The following is a 17,505-nucleotide window of genomic DNA, read 5'->3' on the forward strand; positions in this document are numbered from 1 at the left end:
GAAAGGAGGCACAAAGCTGTGTGGCTAAGGCACACGCCCGTGTGACCTAGGGACATGGTCGTTTGATTAGGCCGAGTAACTCTCTATCCAAATTGGCTAAAATTAAGGTGTAGAGCAGACACGACTGTGTGTCCAGAACACACGCCCATGTGAAAATTGACTAAAGTCCCTAAAATTAGCCACATGACTATGTGACCAAGCCGTGTGGCACCAAAATTTGGCCAAAAACCCTAATTCCCAAATGCACACGGCCATGTGAACCACCCATGTGTGGTACACGCCCATGTGGTCACGAAACCACATCGAAATTGGCTAAAAAACATGTTTTTGCTGTCGAAACAGTCCTCAACCCTCGACAACTCAGAAATATACCAAAAACTCACCTATATTCAAGTCGTTCCACAATAATCGACCCTTCGATTAGTCAATTCCAAAAACACACATAATGTCGAATTTCATGTAAACAAGACAGAAATTCAATAACGAAAAGGAAAGGTTTCTGAACACACACCTGTTTCACGATAAAAAACCAAACAAGAACGACTGATGCACCTCAACAACCTCAATCTGAAACTAAATTTGCAAATACATACATAATCAACATTCACTTCAATTAAATCTTAACCTCAGCAAATCCAAAACCCAATTGTAACAAACACAATACTTACACATCTCCCTCTTGAAACTATATTGAATGAAGACGAATAAAAGAGAAGAAGGCCAGAACGAAGAAAAAGAAGAATTATAAAATCTCCACAACACTAATCAAAATATTGGAAACAAGAAAACTGGGAAAGAAAAAAAACCCAACGTGAGGAAGAGGGAAAGAGAAAAAGAAGAACGTGAACACCTCTCTTTTTTATTCTTTCAAACTAAAAATAAAAATAACATAAATAAATTAATAAATAAATATTTTAAATTCTAAAACAAAAAAAATCCCTCCAAACACACTTGAGGACTCAAACCCAGGACCCCAAGCTAAACTAGCACACAACCAACCACCTGACCAACAAGCCCATTCTGACACTAAAACCCGGAGACACACTTATTTGGTCGAGCTACTCACTAACCCCTATTACCATCCTCAAATATTCTAACCCTAAAATTTGGGGTGTTACAGTATTTCAACATAAAAATGTATGTTAAATTTTGATTATTTATCATTTTCAAGTTATAAATAGTAATTATGTGAAATTTCAATAGATAAGGATATATGATTGCAATATACAAATGAATACGTATGGAAATATACGAATGATGGTAGTATTTTACTAATTTCATATTATGAATATTTTTATAATGAAAATATAGTATGTATATGAAAAGGATGAAGTGCTTCTTAATTAATATAAAATAAATGGAACTTTGGTTACTTCCCGGTCGAACTTAGTAATTGTGTAGGATATGATTGGCATGCCAATAGGGTTAGTATGTGGGCTTGTATGGAATTTGCACTTTGGTGCCTCTATTATACGTCTATGATGCCTCTAGTGTGGTGTAGTTGCCTAGGTATCCGAGTCGAGGTACTTAGTTCATTGGGCGAAATGTTAATGGAAGATACAATTGACTTATGGAATTAAATGTTTATGCTTATTCAAGATGTTAAAAGTTACTTGTTTATATGAGTACAATTATATTGATGAATTGTGGTTTAAAGAATTGATATGTTATTTGAGATGAGGATTATCATGATATATGTTGTTATGTAATGAAGAACTAATATGAGTTGTGAATGTGTATTTGGTTATCAGGAACCTCTTTATATTTGTGATGTCAATGAAGGTAAGTTTAACTTGATAACTTAAACTATAAACTTACTAAGCTTTATTAGCTTATTTGTTTTATGATTATCTTTTGTAGTTATCGAAGTTGCGGGCTGACCGAACGAATCGGCTGAAATGTCACAATATCCAACCATTTTGGTAGCCTTGCATCGTTTGGAATGTGGCATGTATATAGGTCTTTTGTTGTCAATATGTTAATGTTATGTTAAATGGCATATTTAGTGAAATGGTTGAATTAAATATGTATGGTTGATGTATTTTGGTTTGCTATTCTTTATGTTAAGATTAAGGTCATAATGCTTGAATTGGCAATTTGATGTGTGTGTTTACATTTGGTCATTTTGGATGAAGATTAAGTATGAATTGGTGAACCATGTTATGAGCCTTTTATAGTTGAATGGTTGGTTTGAATGACTATTAAATGTGGTGTCTTTGAATGACACATTGGTTAGGTTTTGTAGGTGAATTGAAATGGTATATTTTGAGTATGATATTATGTGGTTTTGGTATGTAAAGACTTATGAAAGTAGGATATCTTGGTATGCAAGATTTGGATTTGTTTTGGCTTGTTTTAAGGGTAACAATAGTTGCACACAGCCTGGGACATAGGTTGTCACACAGCTATGTGCCATTTCAAAATTAGGTGTAGGATCCACACGACCATATGGCCCAAGTCAGTGTTTAGCACGGTCTGGCACATGGCCTACGACACGACTGTGTGGCCCTATTTCGATTACTTACACAAGCGGACACACAAGCTGGGACATGACCGTGTGTCCTGGCTTTGAATATTCACACAGTCCAGGCTATGTCATACGGCCGTGTGACCCCTATTTTTTAAATTTTTAAGTTTTTTTGAAATTTACTATTTTGTTTTGATTTAATCTCGAATTGTTCCTAAACTATTATTAGGGTCTCGTAAACCCAATTTAAGGCTCATAAGAATATTTTGTACCATGAATTGATCTATTTATTTTATCTTTATAAATTTTTTGAATAACTATTCTGAAATGTTGTGAAATGTCCTGTTTTGCTTGGTAACACTCTGTAACCCTAATCCGATAACGGATACAGGTTAGGGATGTTACACAAAAAGTACAAACTAGCTATTCTGATATATTTATATGTTAGAAACACACAGGAACAAAACTTAGTGGAAAGTTAGAGGATCCCATGATCACTCTAGAATTTGAGAAGAATTAATTAAGTATCAGATCATCTATAGTATCCTAGTTCAGTTCTAACTAGGTCTTAACTAAACTCTAACACCACTTACCACATTATCATAACATATACTTACCACAAAGGCAACTTATCAAGCTGTGAACTAACGAGTTCACCCAAACATCTGGGGTTCTGGATACTTATCAGAAGAATCTGCCAAACCCTAAAGTTCGCCAAATGGGGAATCCTACAGAATACGCCAAACACACGGCCAAAACAAGTATTCTTCTAACTTACTCATTTTCCACTCTTAGCATAAACAAGTATATGCCAAACAATAACTTGATACATTATCCTCCAGGTAGACTGTTACATTACCCATTTGAGCATCTTATACCATTTCCATTAACTTACCATTACACCTCAAATAGTAATCAATTTACATTTGCAAATATACATTTCTTCACATTGATCACATAGCAACAACTTTCAAGTTCAATTCATAACTAGAGTCATATTACCATCATTCAAAATAACACAACCATTTAGCAAGACCTATAAACATATCAAAACATTGTCAACCAAGATGACACTTATACATATTAAGCTTATTTACATGTTATAAAATTGTTTCATGAACTATAAAAGATCTACCGAGACAGAAGTTGGATAGTGTGAGCTCCTAGTTGATTTCATCTTCACGTTCCGTAAAAGATAACTACAATATAGAAAAATATAACTGGGTAAGTATTATATATGCTTAGTAAGCTCATAGGTGTTAAAACCGTAAATTTATCTCATAATAGAACTAACACATAAAAATAACAAATTAAACTTAGTTTCCTGTCACAACATATCACAACCGAAAGGTGAGCATTTCAATAATACCATATAAATTATCCATTTTTTCATATAAATCAATTCAGTACCATTTCACCAGAACTATCAAGCAGTATGTTATTATACTCAATTAGTATACAGAATTAGACAATATATTTTCTTTTAAATAGTTAGCCCGATGAATCAATTGAACAAATATGGATATGCGGGTAACTACACTACACCAATAGGCACCGAAGTGTTGAGCAGAAGGTAGCGAAATGCGAAGCAGTAGGCACCGTAGTGCGAATCAATAAGCACCATAGTGAAAACCCCGTACAAGCACGCGAATAATCTTATTGGCATGCCAACTTCATATTATTCTATCATTCATCCATGCACAATTTACATACCAGAACAATTCAATACAGTTTTGTAACACCCCTAACCTGTATCTATTGTTGAAATAGGGTTACAGAGCATTACCGTAAAAATGTAACTCAAATCATTTATTTCCAATCATTTCATAAATCATAACATAATCCATTCAAAAACATGCATATTGTCCCTTCTTCGAGCCATCGTGGCCTTAGAAACACTTTAGAAACAATTCAGGACTAAATAGAAAACATTTAAAACTTTGAAGAAAAAGTTTAAAAAAATTCACACTGCAGGGGTCACACGGCCGTGTGGCCAGGCCATGTGACTCACACGGCTGAGATACATGCTCGTGCTTCAAGCCGTGTGGACATTCAAAATAGGGACACATGGCCATGCCCCAGCCTGTGTCCGTGCCCGTGTAACTCTCTGACTTGGGTCACACAGCCAAGCCACACACCCGTGTCTTAGGTCGTGTAGACAAGAAATAGGTCAAATTCAGTCCATTTCTTTCACCCAATTCAAGCACCCACCTACAAGCCATTTGCACATTCAATCAAACCTTAAAACATACCTAAAACATGCATAATAAGACCCAAATTAAAAGGTCATTTATCTATACAACCATTATGCCAAAAGGCACCTCAAACACAATGTATCAAACATACCTAAATGTCTACAGATTTAACCATTTATCATCTAACTTATTTCCATACCAAATCATATCACAATTTACACATTTCAACCATATCATACTAGATTCATGCCATTTCAAAGCAACATTACCATTTGGACCATTTCTCACATGCATCAAAAACATATAAAAGACACAAATCTAGCCATTTCCAAATGGTACCAACAACCAACATATATGCATACCATATTTCAATCATACACATATATTCAAAAACTTTCCAAAACATACCATAACTTGACCATGTTGAGGTTAATTCATCACCTACCAATTGGCCATTCAAACATACATTAATACATTGTCAAAATGACACACATCAATAAGGCATCAAAAGTACCAAGGTTACACCAACCACAATGACATATACATGCCAAACTCGTCAACTAACATGAACCACAAGTTCACCTATACATGCCATTATAACATTGATCAAGACATCAAAATCTACCAATATAATCATTGGATAGTGTGATAAATCTTCGACGAGTTTCCAAACGACCGAGCTTCTGATAATCTGCAAAGTAAGAGGAAGATGACTACTTAAGCAATGAATGCTTAGTAAGTTTGTATAAACTTGAAACATAACTTATCACTTCAATATTATTATACATAGATTAAACATGATTCAATACCAATACTTTAAACTTAGTATAAACCTATTGAACACCATTCAACTCACAATTGAGTATAGTTATAAACATCATATACACCTTTCATTCATAACATAGTAAGGTCTCATAGGTTGACTTACATAATTATCAACCTTTCCTTAAACGATGAATCGTTTCATCTACTTACTTACCATTCCATTTACTTAGCATAAGCTTAATTACATTATTAACTCACAAATTAGTGTATTTATTCATGACATAAGGAAACTCACATATAGCATAAGTAAATTTCTTCCGTACAAGTAAGTCCTTTAACTCAACAATCCTCTTATTTCATCACATTTCATCTCAACTATGAACTTATAATTTCATTACCTATTCTCACCCATCTCATTTGCATAACATACAAGACATAAACATCACATTAACCATATCCACAAGCTAGTGCATTTAAGCATAACTCTTTTAGAATCAACTACACAATAACCATTTCATGAGAAATTACATACTTTGATTCTTACCACTCTTTCATGCACATAAGCATCTTTCCATTTGGTCACTTACCATTTCAATGAATTTCTTTAAAACTAACATAATACAATCGAACCAATAGCTTGGCACAAGCCTAAGCATCATCAACAACACACGTTAATGCATTAATTCATAATTCACTTAAATAACATAAGATAAGTCATTAAACTTGAATAATCTCACTTGAAATCATCAATTCCATGAACATTGCCATACTTTCATTTAACATCTCCTTTTCATTCCTTTTCATAGTTTTCATAATATAAGTTATTTGAATACTTACCGTTCCTTCCCTTTTCATGCCCATTGAACCACTTAGAATAACATCGGATACGCGGAAAAGCTCACACAAAGTGTGCTAAACATATAGTCGTAGCTCATACGAGCTGTAAAATGGTCCTGCTCACACAAGATGATGGTCAAAATGTAAGTTACACGATGCTGCTCACACAAGCTGATGAGTATCTACAACTAATGTTGGACCTCATGTAACAACCCGTTTTTCAGTGGTATCAAAAATAGTGGTTTTAGGATAAAAAATTTGACGAATAAGTTCTTAAATATTATTTTTTAATACTTTCGAGTCAAATATAGTTTTAAAAAGGTTTTTTACATGGTAATTTATGTTATATAAATGATTAATTAAGTTTAAGTGGCAAGACCCTAAAGTCAAGTGGTTTTAAAAAATGAGGTATCAAGACCTTGTTTCTATAAATTGAGCCGAAAATATTTTTATAAATATTTACGATGTGTTATTAATGTTGTTATAAAGTTTTGTTAAGAAATTTTAACGTTTCGATAGTTAATTAAGCAAAACGAACTAAATTGTAAAAGTTGAAAAGTCAATCGCTATTAGTTTAAAGATGTTAAATTGACTAAAGAATTATAATTGGATGGCCTTATCACTTGAAAAATTCAAGGCTCAGTTTATAGAAATGAGGTCCAGATACCTCATTTTCTAAAACCACTTGACTTTAGGGTGTTACCACTTGAACTTAATTAATCATTCATATAACAGAAATTATCATATCAAAAAACTTTTTAAAACCATATTTGACTCATAAATATTAAATAATAATATTTATGAACTTACTCGTCAGATTTATCGCCCCGAAATCACTGTTTCCTACACCACTAAAAAATGGGCTATTACAAATTTAGTCTGTTTCTCACCTTTGTACCTATTTGCATACAATTCAAAGTATATTCAATAAACATGAATTATTCATTTCCAACATAAACATCACATTTATGTAGAAAAGTATATCCTATGAACTTACCAGGTACAAACAACAATAGCAAAAGTGTCAGGGACTAGTCTGTAATTTTCTCTTTCCCTCGATTATCTACTGGTTGATTCAAATCTTGATTTATATGGTAATTAAATTTAAATTATAAGTTTCAATTACCTTAAAACATCATATTCAACTAAATTTTAGTTTTCACAATTTTCCTAAAGTTTCACATTTTATTCAATTTAATCCATAAAAATGAAGATATCATATCTTTCACATTTAAGTTCTGTTTTCAAGTTCATCCTTCTTTAACCCTACTAAAATAGTAATTACAAAAATCTCATATCAAATCCACAATATTTTCGTTTTAACCCCTAAACTCGAAACTAAACAAATTCACTTTTCAAATTAGTCCTTAATCATTTCTAAGCTTACAACCAAACCATTTAACATAAAAAAGAAACTTCAAAATCATCAATGGCAACATTTCAAAACTTTGATAGTTTTATGGAATAGTCTATGGGCTAGCTAGATTAAACTACAACGATCTCAAAAATATAAAATTTACTAAAAACGAGCCTCAAAAATACTTACATGCGCAGTTGGAGTTTGGCCAAAATTCTCTAAGTTCAACATTGGAGTTTTCAGTTTTGAAAGAAAAAGAATAATGATGATGATTATGTTTTCCTATGTTTTTATCATATATTATTATTTAATATTAAAAATAAAATATTTTCCACTTAACCTATACAAAACCATCCATCATCTTTTTAAAAGGGTTTATTTGCCTTTTGAAACCTTGAACCATTACTAAATAGGCATTTTGGCTAACAAGATTCAATAATAATAAAGTTTTACAATTTTTACGATTTAGTCCTTGAATCCTACTTAACCATTCAATCAATAAAATTACCGGATCAAAATTTAATTTAACTCTATAATAAGCTAGTAAATATTACTAAATAATATTTACAGACTCGATTCTCAGAAAATGGGGTTCCAAAACCACCATTTTTAGTACCACTGAAAACGGGTTGTTACATCAAATTCATAAGCATTTTTAATTTTTAACGGTTTAATTAGTATTTTCTATTAAATACAAGTTGACTAAAAACTAAATGTTGAGGGCTAAAATGCTCCGGAAAAAAGAGTTAGGCTCAAAATGACAAAAAATTAATGACTATTTAATATACTATGTCCATCCTTAAGACCTCTACCAAGGCCTTTTTGTTTTCTTTTACGTACTTTGTTTCTCCTCTGTTTTGTGAGACCCTCTTCTCTTTTGCTATTGTAACGTCAACACCTCTCCGAGGTTTTTTTGGATTTGAACTTCGATGGACTTTGGTGTCGCCATGCTAGTTTCATTTTTTGTGGCTATTATTTTCGAGTTTCTAAGTTGTTTTTAGCCATGGCTTCTCCTATGCTGATGTTCTAGTGGGTGTTGTGGTGGTTTCAGCGTCTTTTTTGGGGATTTCATGGTGGCAACGCTCTCGTTGGAGGCATGCATGCCGTTGGGTTAGGTGCGGTAACCTCTCGCCATGTTCTTAGTGCTTTCTCCCCTTCCATGCTTGGCTTGGCGGTGGCAAAGACTATTGCTACGATTTCTTTGAGGGACTGGGTTCGGTTAGGATTAGCTTTGGGCTTTGCTTGTTGTATTTTTCTAGGCTTTAGCCCCGTATGCTGTATTTGGGCTTTTTTGTGAATGAAATCTTTCTCATTTGAACAAAATAAAATAATGGAAAGGATAGAAAAAATTTTATTTCCAAAAACAATAACGTTAAGGTATTGATATCTGTATTATAGGTACTAGATCAAGTTAGTCTCTTTATTATTAAAAAGGATCAAATAAGTTTAAATTGTAACTATTTAAAATTTATTAAAAATTATTTTTTTCAATTGTAGCTCAATTTCAAATAAAAATTTTATTTAAAAAATAAAAAATTAATAAATATTAACTATGTTAAACTGTAAATACTATTTTTTAAACAATAAATTTTTACTCTATACCAATTTGGCTTTATTTAATTTTTTTAATAGTATAAGAACTAAATTGATCAGACCCCTACAATAGAGTACCTTTAATTCACCAAAAAAATGTAAACTCATAGTACTACTATTGTTAGAACTAGATTGGACTGGTTGGTTTGACCGGGGACTAGCTAGTATATCAATCTAGACAAAGGGATTGAACCCTTATAATTTTCAATAACTTTTTAAATTGTTATGACTATTTAATTATTGTTAGATCTATGGTCAAATCGATTGAACCAAAAATTAATGCTCTGATTTGATCTGATTTTAAAAATATTACATAGTAATAAACATGGGAACAATTAAAAGGTATAAAAAAATTATTAAAATATGATCCGAAATACAATATAAACATGGGATAAATATAAGAATGGTAAGTTTCTTTCGTATTGAAAGTATTATCAATTATGTGAAGGAAAAGAAAGGAGCCAAAAGTTTGAAGAAAAACGGGAAAGGAACCAAAAGGACATCCCCATCCCTGTGATTTTTCATAATTACTGTAACTGCCTCATCCATCCATCCCTCCGTACGGTTCCACACAAACCCTTTTAATTTGAAGTTTTGAACCCATATGGCTTATCACTCATCATCCACTCTCTCTCTCGCCACTTACATAGCTTTTCCTTTCATCTTTCCCTTTACTTCTTTCTTCTCTATTGATTTCAATACCAAGTGATTTAGTCTTGATCGGAAAATAAATTATTCTTTAAACACTTCAAATTTTCAGAAAATATGATAATTTGAACTACTATATCCGAATGAAGATAATTTTAATTGGATGGTTTTAGATTTAAACCATTTTTTAATTTCAATCATTCATGTTCAAAACTCGAATTATTGATTTTATTTTAAAGTTGGACACTATAAGATTCTTATAAAAGTTAAAAGAAAACATATAGTAAAAGGCAATAAGCCAACAATTCAATGGAGCAGTACCTCAAACAAGGCAAAATCACATCCCCCTCAATAATAGTAATAATAATAAAAGCAAACACTTTGGAGCTTTAAGTACCTTCAGATTCATTTGGCAAATGACAAGAAGTTCAAAACAGGACTGAATTAACATTCAATAAACTCGAATTTAGCATTACAACATTGAAACCAAACCAAACAAAACCAAATTCATGTCCGAATGATAATAATATTGGAATGTAAAATTTCAACTCCAAGTACTGATAAATGTAAAAATAAAAAAAAAATAAAATAAAAGGAACCTTCTACACCAGCCCACGTTGCATGTACGTAAAAGTACAACCTGCAACATAAATTACAGAGTACATATCATATGAACTTAACTCATCACTGCTGTCCCTCTCCTGACTCGGGTTTGGAAGCTTCCTTGATCTCGTCTCCAGCTTCATCCTAAAATTAATGAAAACATACATCAAATAAATATAGATCACCCCATTCAACCAATAACATGAGAATACTTTTTAACTGTTTTTACTTTTTCTTTTTTTCTTTTTTTAAAAAAAAATGAAAATCCCAATCACTTGCAATGTGCAACTTTGATTAACAAAAGTTTGCATGAGTAATCCAACATCCCAAGTCAGCCCAGAAAAGACTTAGGAAGAAAGTATAACCTGTTATGGCCTGTTGACTTCTGACATGGCATTTTTAATACAGTAAACAAAGCAGAATGATCTTAGAGATTAACTGAAACTTTTTAGTCTTCACAGTAATCCAATTAAATTAAATGACTTAAAGTTTAAAAGGCCATAACAGAAACTCATGAACTTCACTTTAGACACTAGTTCAGAACAACTATGATGAGAGAGAGAGAAAGAGACCGTGATATCAGATGTCCAAAGGGTTAGGTTGTCCCGAAGAAGTTGCATGATCAATGTACTATCCTTGTAGGATTCCTCACCCAATGTATCCAACTCAGAAATAGCCTCATCAAATGCCTGCCAAATGAATAACATGTCATTTAATGATAGAAGAGAAACAATCTTTAGATATTCAATTCATGTCCTCAAAGAAGATATTTCTGAATCTCCTCATATAAGAACAATCTAAATTAATGCCTAGTATATATAGGGTAAAATTAATAAATCTCATTAAGGGTGGGTTTGGATGGGCGATTGGGTGCGGTGCGTTTAGCTTACTTTTTGTCTCACGCTACAGTATCTAATCTCACCGCCACCGCTATTTTTACACTAACCGCAGGTAAACGCACCGCTCATCCAAACTCACGGATAACAATTTACAAGATCACAGGACCTCATATAAATAATCACTAACATGTTAATTATGTAGACTCACTCCATGCTACAAAGCAACATATTTCATGAGCAGAAACTCTATAGCCATTACTTCAAACTTCTTCTAAGCTCAGTGTTCATACCAGTACAAGTATCAACCAAATTAGCAAAATATTTTCAGGAGTTAAAAGGTTCAGTTATTGCCCAGCAACTCTTGCAAATGTAACCCGAGTTACGACAAAAGCAGATCAAGTTGAGGCATAATTACATTATAATAATTTATTATAACATCCTAAACAGATGGACCATACCAAGATAAGTTTAAAAAAAAAAATGACAAACTACATAATTTACTTCATTATCTGTTCTATCTCGATAAAGACAATTAGACAAGAAACCAATATATATTAGAAGAGGATAAACACCTGTTTTGCAAGATTGCAAGCACGATCAGGTGAGTTAAGAATTTCATAGTAGAAAACAGAGAAGTTAAGAGCAAGTCCCAGCCTAATTGGATGAGTTGGCGCTAGGTCACCGAGAGCAATATCCTGCCATCACAAGAAAAAAAAAAGAACACCACTAAGAACTTCTATCTGAAGATGCTCAAGAAATTATAGAGAAACTAACTCATTGACAATATTGCATTACCAATTTCACCCACCTGTGCAGACTTGTAAGCCAACAAAGTGCTCTCAGCAGCTTCCTTCCTCTCAGCAGCAGTCTTGAACTCAGCAAGATACCTATGATAATCACCCTTCATTTTAAGGTAAAACACCTTGGACTCGGCAGATGAAGCTGAAGGAATGAGGTGAGACTCAAGGAGGCTCAAAATCCCATCACATATCTTGCTGAGCTCAGCTTCAATCTTGCTCCTATACTTCTTGATGGTTGCAACATGATCCTCATTTCCTCTGCTCTCTTCCTTCTGCTCAATAGAAGAGATAATCCTCCATGAAGCCCTCCTAGCCCCAATCACATTTTTGTAAGCTACAGAGAGAAGGTTCCTTTCCTCGACAGTCAGCTCACCAACATCTACAGTTTTTGCTACATTTTCCATGAACTCTACCATTTCCTCATAGCGCTCGGCCTGCTCAGCCAGCTTGGCCATGTAAACATTTTCCTCTCGTGATGATTCGGTTGGCGACATCTTTACTATATCAATCTAATACTTGATCCTGCAATACGAAAATATTTACTTTTATTAAACAAGCATTTCTAATGAATTTTCATCGGTCTAAACAAGTGCATCTGTATCCGGAGCAACCATTGGAAACATTCTCATTCCTCTATACTAAAACATCAAGTCTTAAAATTTTACTTCTTTCTTTCATCCAAGTTCTCAAACTTGCAGATCGATTAAAAACAGCTACAGCCTAAACATAATTTTAATAAAAAGAGATGGATATTAGCACTAGCTACTGTCCTTTCCTTTTCAACAGTTTCCCAGTAACCAAACAGATCAAAGTCATACCATTTTTTGGTTACTAATTTTTCTCTACTCTAAATATGAGCAGTAGAACCTCGGAACAAAAAACTTTCCTGTGTTTTTTTCAGCTGATTTGCAGGAACCCAACAGATCCAACAAATAGAAGAAGAAAAGAACGCCGATTTGTTAAATCAATCATAAAAAGCTCAAACCTCAAACAGATCGAATAAAAACCGCTAAAATTAAATCAAAGAAAAACTAAAAAATCACACAACACATCAATCAAAATAAATAAATAAAATACATAAATATCCATAACAAAAAAAAGGAGAAAATCGGTTCAAAAAGAACATACTGATAGAAAACTTCTGTTTTTTTTTTCCCTTTTTTTTTCTTTCCACAGCGAGGAGCGTAAGCAAGTAAGGGGGGGGGGGAGGCTGCTCTATTTCTTAATAGTAGATTTAATTTTAATTTATTATTAAAGAAAAGGAGTGTGAATGGGACGAACAAGGAAAAGTCGGTGGTCCAATGAGTAGAAAAGAAATTGTCGTTGACCGTCAATTTATTTTACATAGATTTAACTAAGGGTAAAATTGATATTTTGTCAAATACATTTTCTTCAATAATTAAAACTCTTAAATGAGAGTGTTGGCTTGATGGTAAAGATATTTATTGTTTCAAGTGCGGCTTGAGTTCGAGTCACATTAGTTACGTTGCTGTTAAGACTTTATTCTCTTCTTGTTATTCATAAAAAAATAATTAAAATTCTAACAAATTAAATATAAATTATAATAACTCTAGTAAAAATTACATAAACTCGAACATAAAATTTTAAAATTTTCAAAATTTCATTAGACATATATAATAATACTCATGATTAATTAAACAAAATAAAATATACTCATTATATAATTCCCTTACTTAGCCGATGCTTGTTCTCCAGCATGATATCCACTAAAAATAATTCATCAATCCTTTTCAAAATCAAAACCTCCTTTCCGAGTCCAGCATACTGCAAACAATTAGGTGAATCAAAAATAAACAATTGCTAACCTCAATCAATAAGCATTTTATAAAATCTCGAACAGTATCTCAAATTCAACTATTTCACTAAATTTAGGCTTAATCAAACATGTGAAACAATCATTGTAGTACCCAATTATTGCTCGGGGCCCAAACCAAATACTAAAACTAAGTACAATCACAAACCCAATAAAACTTGGGCCAATCCTAATCCAATTACAAGGCCCAATTAGCCTAAAATTTCAAAAACCCTAAGTGGCTTAGCAGCAAACTAGCGCCGCATGCCCCACATCGCAGCAACCTCTCCCACGTACAACAGTCTCTGCACACGCCGCGCACGTCGCCCCAGCATCACGTTCTCCTCCAGTATACACCTGCAACAAATCACGAACAGCAAGAGGAGAACAGAAAAGGTGGCAAAAATTGTAAAAAAAGAGATTTTTTTTAAAAAATTTCCTCTCGAAATTGGTTATAAAAGTCGATTGAGAAATTTGTAAGAGGGTTACGCATATTGACTAAGAAAAATAAGAAATCGAGCAAAAAAGAAAGAGTTCTTTTGAAAGGTGATTTTCTTTATGTTTTATTTTCCATTTTTTTCTTTGATGCTCTACTTTGTGCACAAAAAGAAAGGAGTAGAGGGGAGACTTACCATCGTGAGTGTCGTCGGAAGACCCTTTCGTTTCGTCGCCATCGGAGCAAAATGGGTCTGAGATGGCAGAGAGGGAGGGGAGCTGTGGCGCGATTTCGAAATGGCAGAAGGGATAATGACTTTAGGGTTTTGATGTTGTTGTTTTTTGGCATTTAAACGACGTCGTTTGGGGTCTAAATCAGTGACTTTAAAACATCGCCATTTTGGCAATTACCCACGACCTGATCCGACCCTGGGAGGATCCGCGCTTTTGTTTTTAAATGGTCTATTTGCGCGTTTGATGCCCCTTGTTTTTCAAAATGTGTTCAAACAATTTTTATTTCTTTTGAATCTAACCACATGTTTTATTTTTGTTTCAATTTAGTCCTCTATTTGTTTTTAGTTATTTATTATTAAATTAATTATTTTTACTATCGCTCTTATTATTATTATTATTATTATTAGAGCCATGTATTTATGCATACTTCTTATAATATACGCATATACACTATATATCATGTATATGCATATATATTTTATAATACATATACATCTTCTATATTTTATATCTATACATATATTTTCTAAAATATATGTATACGTTTAATTTTTAAAAATTATTATAAATATATACTTTTTTTATACATACATTCCATTTTTTATATATATATATTTATATACATACATATTTTTACACATATATATACATATTTTCATAGTTTATTTTTATATTATACTTATACATTTTTTATATATTTTGTAAATATATATGCACATATCTTAAAATACGTATACTTTTATATACTTCTATATATCATAATTTTTATAAACGTATTTATACACATACTTACTTACATATATTTTTGTTTCATAATTTTAAAATATGTATACCTACATATATTATTCATATTTTATGTACATACACATACATATATATATTAAATTTTTCATATATTTTATGGTTTTGTTGTTTCGCAAAATGTCTATCTTTTTATGCCCATTCAATTACAAAAGCATTTTAATTCAACTCGTTTATTATTGTTTCTTTTACATTAGTTGACTCATTTTTTTATTTTATGTTACTTTATTTTATTTTATTTTATCTTTATTGGGTTGTTGCTCGTGCTATTCTCATTAGCATTTTAAAATGTATTTGTATATATTTTTTTGTTTTTAAGAAATGTTTGTTTTTGTTAAAGCATTAAATTATTCTATTTCTTAAATTTTCAAAATATTTGGCATTCACGATTCTCGAGAATGATTGTGTCCTAACTTACTAGGCTTCAATTCTTTTTGATGAATTTAGATAGCCAAGTATTTATTTTGTAATAAAATCACACAGATTCAAAATAAAAAGTTCTCTCGGGATTTCAAAATATTGGATCCTAACTTACTGGATATGACATTTTGTTACCTTGAGTTAAAGATTTCTAAAAATAGAGGCAATATTCTGTATTTAGGAATTTTGAGAAATTAAACCCTAACTTACTGGGTTTTGATTTTTCTATTCGACCCAAATAACCGAATATCATTTTCAAATTTAAGTGCATGAGTTTTAAAAATCAAGAGACAAACTTAATTTTGAAGATTAAAAATGTTGCGCCCTAACTCACTAGGTGTGACGTTTTAATTCATTGAAATAAGAATGTTTTATTATTTTAATTGATTCAAGTTAAAAAGTTTTCTTTTTAAAATCTTTTCAAATTTTCAACACCAAGACTTTAAACAATCAATTTGGTACCGATTTTGGGCGTTACGAGAGTGCTAACCCTTCCTTGTGCGTAACTTACTCCCGAACTTGTTTTTTCAAATTTCGTAGACCGAAATCGTTTTAAGGTGAGCCAATTGCACCTCAATAAAGGATCAGTGGTGACTCCAAATTTTGTTTTTAAAGTCGATAACAAATTTTTGTTTTCAAAAAATGGTTTCGACAGCTTGGCGACTCCACTGGAGAACATAGAGAGTCGAGCCATGAATTGATTATTTTTTGTCTTTTTTGTCAGAAATCAAAAAATTGTTTTAAATCGTGATTTCCCATTTGCATTCATTGGTTTTTATCATCATATGCTTGCTTGATTGGCCTAAGTCTGTTAGCTTATTGGCATTTTGCATTTCATAAGTTGGTCAATTTTACCCCTCTAAGTGGGAGTGAGAAGCTAGTCCTTCGTGAGGTTTTCACCTCTGTATAGGATAGTGGATCGCTTTCGAGATACATCCGTACCTATCTCCCCGTGAGATCTACATCTCCGTATAGTCATAGGGAAATGTATTCCTCTAAACTGAATTTGGTCCATATGAGCCTATAATGGGTGAGGATCGAGGAATCTACTGGTTCAGGTACCTATGCTCTAGAAGCCGAACCGCATATAGTAAACCTTAAGAACTCACCCTAGGTAGAATTACTCTTAACCTTAGTAAACACCTAATTACGAGTTTTTACTATTTCTTGGTTGTATTGTATTTAATTGATACTGACTTTTTGCGTTTTACTCTGATTGCATGGCATTACAATTACATGACATTTCATTATAAAAAAGGCATTGGTTTGTATTCGGTTGCTATATAGAAAGTTTATCATGGGAAATGGGTTTCTTGATAGAGTGGAGGATAATGCGGCTGTCCGAACTTAGGCTGAGATGACACAGCGCAAAAAAGGTGATAGCTTGGCCGAAGGATACGTATCAGAATTATGGGACTTCACCCGTGTTAGCGTAACCCAGCATAACTTGCGGGAGTTGAAGGAAATTTGGGAGCAGTGGAATAATGAGGTTAGGCAGTTATTCTATTCAAATTATGGGGATTTGCCTTATTTACTTGTTATGAAGGTAGACAAGTGTCCTTTTTGAGCTCTTGCCAAGTTTTGGAATCCGGCCTACAGTTGCTTCACATTCGGGAAGGTCGATTTGGTCCCTACAATAGAAGAATACATGGCTTTACTTCGGTGTTTGAGGATTCAAGTAGACAGAATCTACTCGAA

The 17,505-nt window shown here is 32.6% G+C and overlaps 1 protein-coding gene across 1 annotated transcript; it reads right to left on the reverse strand.

Annotated features, from left to right (window-relative positions):
* Positions 1-10,289: 10,289 nt before the first annotated feature.
* Positions 10,290-13,413, reverse strand: LOC107954789 (14-3-3 protein 4). Its single transcript, XM_016890459.2, has 5 exons — positions 13,233-13,413; positions 12,113-12,626; positions 11,877-11,999; positions 11,038-11,154; positions 10,290-10,609 (listed from the first exon to the last, which is right to left on the reverse strand). The coding sequence occupies exons 2-5, from the start codon at positions 12,596-12,598 to the stop codon at positions 10,547-10,549; spliced, it is 789 nt and encodes a 262-aa protein (XP_016745948.1). The 5' UTR covers positions 12,599-12,626; positions 13,233-13,413; the 3' UTR covers positions 10,290-10,546.
* Between the last annotated feature and the right edge of the window lie 4,092 nt (positions 13,414-17,505).

Source organism: Gossypium hirsutum, chromosome D07 (genome assembly GCF_007990345.1).
Source record: "Gossypium hirsutum isolate 1008001.06 chromosome D07, Gossypium_hirsutum_v2.1, whole genome shotgun sequence".
Classification (NCBI taxonomy): domain Eukaryota; kingdom Viridiplantae; phylum Streptophyta; class Magnoliopsida; order Malvales; family Malvaceae; genus Gossypium; species Gossypium hirsutum.